Raw genomic sequence first — 8,271 nt, 5'->3', positions numbered from 1 at the left:
CACACTGGGAAACCGTCTGAATAACTTAACCTTAAAAGGTCAAATGGACAAATCCTGACATTTGACATGTTCAAGATTGATGGTGCACCTGAGGAAAACATACATGTTCAGAAACACACATAGGCACACAATACAATACAAAAACACAGGGATAAAAAGGTTGTGACTGCAGGCTACTTCTGTAATTTGTACTTGTGTTAATGTGTCAGCATTACAAGACTCCTCCACACTTTGCTTCTGAATATGGATTTGCCACAGTTGGTACTTTAAGTTGGTGTGAAACAAATTATCACTAAATACAGCACCATGATGGATGCACAAACAGAGAAGGGAGGGGGGGCGTAGCACGTCAATATCCCTTCCTTTAAAATTCAAAAGCACTGTTCACAGCGAGTGATTATTTCCCCATAACCTGCACATCTCTCACCTAAATTACCCTCATCCATCTCTCTCCGTTTAGCCTTACCCGCACACACACACACACACACACACACACACACACACACCACGCACACACACACCTCACTTCACTATCCGTTCTCATCACCTGCCCAGAGATGGAGCTGTGAGTAGGCAAGTCGCCGTCGATGGTCGTTATTTGTTTGAGCGGCATCGCTGGAAATTCCTCTTAACTGATCACTTGCAGTGTTTTGCGGAAGCTGTCGGTTGCTGCCTGCAAAGAAAATCCTCCTCTTTCCTCAGAACGGAAGGTTATTCAAACGTGAGGAGGGAGGAAGAGGGTTGGGGAGGGGGGGTTGGAGAGACGAGAGTCGTACTTTTCCCTTCTCCGCTATCCGTCTCGGCCGTGCGCGCACAACACAACACGCACGCGGGCACGTGTTGGTTATGCATGTTCGCACGTGCACGCGCGCGCAGAGGCAAATCGAGTCACATGCAGCGGTGGCGTCTGGCTTTGAGAGAAGAGAAGCGGCTTGAAATGATACTCCACTTGCATTACAATAGCATTAATTCTATGGAGGGATCACGGTGGGTTGTTGTGGAGGGTGTTTTTCCCCCCATGTTATTAGTATTAAAATATGCGCGTGCACCTGCAGCATCAGGTTATGAGGACGAAATATGACCAGAGCGCAGGAAGAGGGATAAAGAGGGGGAATAAGTCAATGTAGCCTATTAAAATATCTGAATGAATTGATTATTCTTATTTAGTTGTATTTAGAATGTTTGCAAATGAAGTTCATTTAACATGTGTATCATGAAGCGTCGTACAGTTTGATTTGAGATAGATCTCTTATTGAATGCAGAGAATACAGAGGCACATAAGCCCGTGACGTCCCTCATAACTAATCACGCACATGCACTACTTTAACCACGCGTGAGGAGGCAACGCACACACATACACACGCACACACACTCGCAGAGGAAACGTTGCACTGCAGACTGGACTGACGTGACTACACTGCCAGCTCACTGCTGCTCTGATGAAAATAAACCCCCAGTCAAAACTGAAGGCGAAAAATGAGTTGCTCCTCTGTCAAAAGCATTCCAAAACCAACAGCTTGGGTTTAATGTGAGGTTGTGCAAGCATGAATTGCCCTGATATGATAATAAACTACCCCAAAGAATGTCCTTGTTTTCCCTCTTATGCCTGCTGCTGTAGTCCTCGGTGATGAAAATGTCCTCTGATTTGTAGTTTAACTTGAAATACGCAGATGACTACAAAAATATACGCTGGGTATCATCAGCCCAATTTTTTTTTTCCTCCCTTGCAGATGCACGCAGCTCAGCGCTCCTCGCCGTTCTGAGCTCAGTCTTGAGTGGCGCGGCTGTAGCAGCAGAATATTTGGCTGTAAACAGAGACACGGTGCTGTTGTCTCGATGCGAAACGCAGGCTTTTAGGAGACGGTGAGTGATTCGAGGAGGATTTTATTGCAAAGAGAGGCTCGTCTCATCAGTGGAAAGCTGGTGAGGGAACACGATTTTCTTAAACATTTTGGAGGTGTCTTTTCCCTGCTTGTGTGCGCGCGTATCCGAGTCGTGCAGCCCATTCGGTGTTTTAACCTTTTTTTGTTTGTTTGTTTCATCCTAAGAACTTACTGTCGGTTTTATCACTGCTACTCTTGTCCGTAAGATGCTCTAGCAGTCTTGGTTGCGAGACGGTCTTTTGATAAATGTCAATTTTATCCCCGTGGAAATCATCACGTAGGAGTCAGGGAGCGAGACAGTGAAAGGAGAAAGCGCGATGGAGAAAAAACAAGGGATCCCAGTTGAAAATGTAAGAGGATTTTTATTTAGCAGCCACTGAAAAGAGATTAGGGCGACAGCAGTGGAAGTTAAATTGTGCTGCATATAAAATGGGCGGGCTAGTCTTTATATTGGGTTAGTACAGCCTATTCTAAAATTAAATGGTCTGCGCTTGGGCACAGTCTGTTTGCCATGCACTTTATTTACAGGTACGATTTATGAACTAAATCATTTATTTTGGATAGGGACCTCGGTGCACAGACCAGATTCGTTAGTTTACTAGAAGGTTTTTTTTTTTTTTTTTTTTTTGTTGCTGACAGACTGCGAGAGTTCAACTCACTACAGCACCACCAATGAACAGTGAGAGAGACCTGCGCATATCGTCAGCAGCCGCTTCTCCAGCCTCAAGCTAAAATTCGTCAGATCTGAGATCACAGAGGATTTTTCTCATTCAGTCCGGCTAGAAAAGATATTCTCAAAAGTTTGAGGATATAGCCAGCGGACAGCGAATATACCCCGACTCATCTGCTGTAAGTGATTTTCTCCATTTTTCTCGCCTTTTTTCAGGCAGAAGAAGGGGAGAGGGGAGTAACACTCGGATTTAGAAAAAGGGATGGTTTGTGTTGCTGGACACCGCTAGAATCGAAGGCGAGTTTTATTGGGGAGAAGGGGGAGTCTGCCGTCGAAATTGGGATCGTTTACGGGGTATTTTATGGCGAACAGGAGCCGTTTGATGTGTTTAACGGGAGGCAGCCTGGTTTCAGCACCACGGACAGCGCTCCGAATAAAAACACCATCAACGCACATTTGCTTAATTACTCCGCCACGCACGAATTGGATCGCCATGCATGTATTTAAACCAGCCTCGCAGGGATGCCAGTTGCATGCTAAATTTCTACCCAGCTGATATATGTTGGTATATGGCATGGGAGAAGGGTGACATTTCCTCTGAATAACTTAGAAAGTGTGCTTGTGCGGGATTTTCCTCTCCATTCGTTAATCTGCATCATCCCTGCTTTGTCAAATCCTTGTCAACCAAAGGATTTATTTTATTTTTATTTCATTTTAAGAGAGCATTGTGTGTCCCCCGACCCCCATTCGCTCACAGTGCACCTTGGAACATCACAAGCAAGTATAGCAGGGGTATTGTCTTCTATGTGGGCTGTGTTTCAGTGGCAGGATTTGGTGGTCGTTTGTGAAATACTGGTTTTGCGCTTTCCTATATAAGTAAGTAATTGGTCCTCTCGTGGACACATTGATTATGCCTTCAAAAATGGACCGTGAATCTGAGCATTGTGTTTTGCATGCGCAATAGCGCAGGCTAATTGCTTACATACTTTATGACCCGGCTGACATCATAGCTTAATGATTGAGGAGGAAGCCAATGCTCTTATTTTAGGGGGATTTGATTTGATATTGCGGTACCGCCGCGTTTCACATTGCAGGGTATTAGAGGAGGCTGTGTACAGGTGCTACAAGCTCACACGGGGTGTTATGTGGTCTATGATGTGTTGCCTTGTTATTTCTTCTTAATCATTATGCGCTACAGATGCAGCCATGCCATATGCGTGTGTACTGTGTGTCAGTTATGAAAGTCGCACTTACACTGAGTCTCTTTCTGATTATCGAAATGCTGGGCAGCTATTTAATGTCGGTCCCCCACATAGTTAAGGTGTAGAATGTGTCTCTGTCAATGTGACAGATAATTCAAAACGATGATGTAAAGTGCGTGTGTCAAGTGCCATATGATGGCCCAATGCATGTGGCAGGGCCATTTGGTTTGATTCATGTGCTGTCAGAGAATCTGTGAGAGATGTTGAGAAGCTGGACCAAACACCTCACTCATAAAGCATCTCTATAGGAACAAGGTCTCCCTCACAGCCTCCACCTCCACAACTGGCTGTTGTTTAAGCACATCTACATCCTTGTTGACACCTAATGTGATGACACCCTGGAGTTAATGGTGGACCACTGGCTCATGTGACTTGGTAATGATGCTCTTTTCTCTCTCTCTTTGACCTCCAGCAGTGAAAGGTCCTCATATTGCAACTATGTGTGGACGGAGCAGGACGACCTTTCTGTGTCTGTGGGCTTGCTTGCTTGTCGCCAACAGCGTACTGGGTGGGAAAAGGTAAGAACAAACTTTGACTTAGAAATACATATGTACCTGTGTATTACTTTTATTATTATTGTATCACTTGGTAATTCTAAATATGTGAATGCCACAGATAATCTGCGTATATCATGGCCACTGTTCATATGAGAGATTTTAAGTCACCCAGTGGGCTTATTGTTGTAGGTCTAAATAATATGATCAAGATATCACTAGAACATTGTATAGTGCGTAGACACATTTGGGGGACAGTGAAGACCACACTGCGTTGGGCAAATTATGAATGCAGTTTTGCTGGAAAGGACAATTACCTTTTAATGCTGGTCTCAGTGCTTGCCAAATGGTCAACTGGCTAGTAAATGTGTCAGTAAATCAGTCAGGCAGTCAGCCAGCCAAGGGGGCAGCCAGTGGTACACCTACTAGGCTGATATTCCATCTCCCTGCCTATTGCTGAGTTTATTGGGTTACACCCTTACAGAGCATATTCACTGTGGTTGTAACTGGGGCATCCCCACAGGACACTCCATGCTTATAATTGCATAAAGGTAATACGAAGTGCAACACAGAGAAAGGAGATGGAGAGCCAAAATAGCCACTATACATGTTACCACAGTGCTATGCTTTTTTCTTTAGGTTCACTGGCCTTGTAGGCCAACATCTGCATTCTCATTTTTAAGACCTGGACTGTGTACACTAGAGGATGTGTGTTGAGCGTGATATTTGGCACAAATTTGTGCACATGTGTTTTTGACAGTGACTGCAGGGATAGTAGGCTCGATGTACAGACACACTTCTCAATGTCAACACTGAGGTGTTGGATGTCATCTAACCAGAAGGAGACAGAAGGAGAAAGAGAGGGAATGATTGGATGAAAGATGACAGCAATAAGATCCACTGTCATGTGACTGCAACTGCATTAATTCCCACATGATTCAAATGCTGGGCAGCCATTCATGTGTAGCACACCTTAAAACATCTTAAGCTGACTCCACTCATGGGATTAACGTGGATAACTCTGACAGTGAACTCTACAGTAAATAAACCTGCAGACCAGTTAGACATTCACGGTTACAACCAAGACAGCAACACCAAAAGTAAAATTCATCAGCTATTGCAAGTGCATGAGATCATTTGAGCTCTCGTCCCATTGTGGTTCTTCTGGAGAATCCTGGAGAGACTGAGGGGATCAGGCTTTTCTGCACGGTTGAATAATTCAGAAGAACTGTCACAGGCAGTTGACTTGAACGGTGATGCCTTAAGTTGGTCCAACTTGCTTCTCTCTCAGTGACAACAACTACACCACAAAAACACACGTCGTCCATACAGCACACATTACATGTTTCATCTTAGATGCCCAGAGCGCATGCAGATCACAGATGGAGTGTCCTATTTTGAATATATGGTGCACTGTCATACGTCCTTATTACACACTCAGTTGATATAACTTATTAATCATGGAAGTTGGTTTAGATTTGAGATGTACTGACTTGCCAGTGGAGGGTCTGATTTACTGGGTTTGATGTGCTGTATATTGAGCACATTAGAGAAAATGTAAAAGTACTGATTACTTTACTGAGGAACTGTCACTGCAAACTGCAAAGCAATTATCACCCAAAGATTTACTGTATAATCCAGTCCCCTTTTTGAAGTCAAATCCAGAATCACACATACACACACACACACACACACACACACACACACACACACACACACACACACACACACACACACACACACCTTGGGGGATTTCAACGAGACACGGTAATCAGGAAGACCTAGCACTCTGCTACAATATGTTGCCAACGCAAGAAATTGCCTTATAATTAGATATCCGAGTGACGAGAGAGAAGGAGAGAGAGAAAGAGAGATACAGTAAAATGGAGAAAGGGAGAGAGAGAGAGAGAGAGAGAGAGAGAGAGAGAGAGGAAGACAGAGAAACACTGGCAGTGTGAGTGTGAACGGCACTGTTGCTGTTCAGATGACCTGTAGATGGGGATGGTGTACAATGTTTTATGAGAAAGTGGCCCCTGGCTGATAAACATGTGTATTCTTACACAGCACCTTTTTCACTCCATTTTCTTTTCTTTTCCTTGACATACAACCCTAAACTCCCCACTACCCATGTTCACCATATACACTGTAAAAAAGATATCTTAAATAAAAAGTTATGTGCCATATTATTCCATCTATTCCCACATTTTGGTTCGCTCCTTTGTCGGTATCTTGAAATAAAACATAATTTAAAAAATGCAAGGTCAAAGAGTGTGCCCTTTGATAGATTTTTTTTTGTTTTTATTTGAACATAAATAGTGTAATTTTCACCATTACTTATTTATTATTATTTGCCTTTTATTTACCTTGATTAGGGGAAATATAATTATTGGCGAATTTGAAAGCTCTAAGGGACTTCCTGGCTTGTTTTCACTGTAACCTTGGGGGCAGACCAAAAATTGTTTTGGTGTTTTGCTCTGATTTGGCAAACTGCAAATTACAAAAAAATAGAAAGTAGGAATATTAAGAAGAGAGGAAAGTGGAGAATGTGTTTTATTCTATCCACAGTTAATGTCCCATGGATGCAATTTATGCGTCCTGTATTTATACATAATTGGCTTCCCAGACCTGAACAAAACACATTAATTATTGCTTTGAATTTGAGTATTTCAAAGCTGTTACCTTCAAGACTGATGCAAAACAGAATTGCTCATCACAGTTTCTACAGTTTTAATGCTGGCTTTGGTTTTCAGAGAGTTCTCTTTTTTTGGCAGATAGAGGGACGCTTGCGAATTAAGGGAAATTGGTGGCATAGAGATGCGAATTAACCCTTTTATACAAATCCATGTGTGACGCGGATGGCGCATCCTTATTTAGAAAGCAAAATGTTTAGCTGCTCTCATTCAAAGCTGTAGGATCTGCCTCAGTTCCACAGCTTTCAGTGTGAGCTGTGTCCCTCTAAAACACCACTACCCAGTTTCACTCAACAGTATCCTCGCCTCTTCCCAACCATGCGCTTCTGCCTTTTATCTCCCCCTCCTCCATTTCTTTCCTGTTTTTTGTCTTTTCTTTAAAGCTTCCCTTACATCTTTCTGCAGATGCCACTCTCCCTCCCGCCACCTCTCCTACTTTTCCTTCCCTCCCGTTGCAGGTCCTTGCTAACTAATCTAGATGACCTCTCCCTCTCCTTGGAGCAGTTCAGCTAGCAGAGCTTGTTTCCAAACAATTGCTGTTTATTTAACATACAATCAGACCACAAAACACTATTGGCATAAAAAGAAGGAGATGATGATTGCTTTGCGGCATTCAATACATTGTTAAAAGACTTTCATCTGATTATTATCAGCACAAACAAAAATGAAAGCATATGCATGAATATGTACTCAAGCATGCATATGTGGACAGACCCAAGCCTTTAATACATACATTTATTCAGGTATGCAAACACACACATGCACACACATGCTCTCTAAACATTCTTGTCGCATCCTGCCTTTATGATACACAATGTAATTATAGGGGCTGAATTCCTGATTATGAGTGTGTTGAAATATTTATGCATGGAGACGCTGCAAACTCTGCTCTCGCAATCTCTGATTGTGACTGTTTTCGGCATTGCTCTAAGCATTTTGTTTCATGTTCAAAGCGTACGCTCAGCAAGGCCTTCGTGGTCTAAAAGACCATATTAAGGTATAAATAATGTATTATGATTTCTCTATTCTCCAAGGTTGTGTCTATGTGTGGGTGTGGGTGCACATGCACATGTGTGCTCTGCATGCCCAGTTTTACGTCCCGCTGATGAAAATAACTATCCACCTCCACTTGCTCATTTATCTCATATCAATATGATCTAAAACCTCATGGTCATACACTGTGGATTGCAAATTGGCAACGACAGCGAAATGTGTCAGCGTCATACAGGATTTGAGTTTTCTTGTCCATTTATTCACAATGTGATTCACGGT

At 42.9% G+C, this 8,271-nt stretch overlaps 1 protein-coding gene across 6 annotated transcripts in view; it reads left to right on the top strand.

Annotated features, from left to right (window-relative positions):
• The first annotated feature begins 1,730 nt into the window (after window positions 1-1,730).
• gabra1 (gamma-aminobutyric acid type A receptor subunit alpha1) overlaps window positions 1,731-8,271 on the top strand; it is a 30,196-nt gene continuing 23,655 nt past the window's right edge. Inside the window, exons 1-2 of one of the 6 annotated variants that reach the window (XM_051401873.1) lie at window positions 1,731-1,863; window positions 4,231-4,333. In XM_051401873.1, the coding sequence (XP_051257833.1) occupies window positions 4,254-4,333 (80 nt within the window). In that variant the 5' untranslated portion in view covers window positions 1,731-1,863; window positions 4,231-4,253. Of the gene's footprint in view, window positions 1,924-1,990; window positions 2,234-2,299; window positions 2,733-4,227; window positions 4,334-8,271 lie in introns of those variants that run through there. The other 5 variants (XM_051401869.1, XM_051401868.1, XM_051401872.1 and 2 more) reach the window with 5 other exon arrangements.

Source organism: Dicentrarchus labrax, unplaced genomic scaffold, assembly GCF_905237075.1.
Source record: "Dicentrarchus labrax unplaced genomic scaffold, dlabrax2021, whole genome shotgun sequence".
In the NCBI taxonomy this organism is placed as follows: domain Eukaryota; kingdom Metazoa; phylum Chordata; class Actinopteri; family Moronidae; genus Dicentrarchus; species Dicentrarchus labrax.
This window is presented reverse-complemented; position numbering and strand designations above follow the sequence as displayed.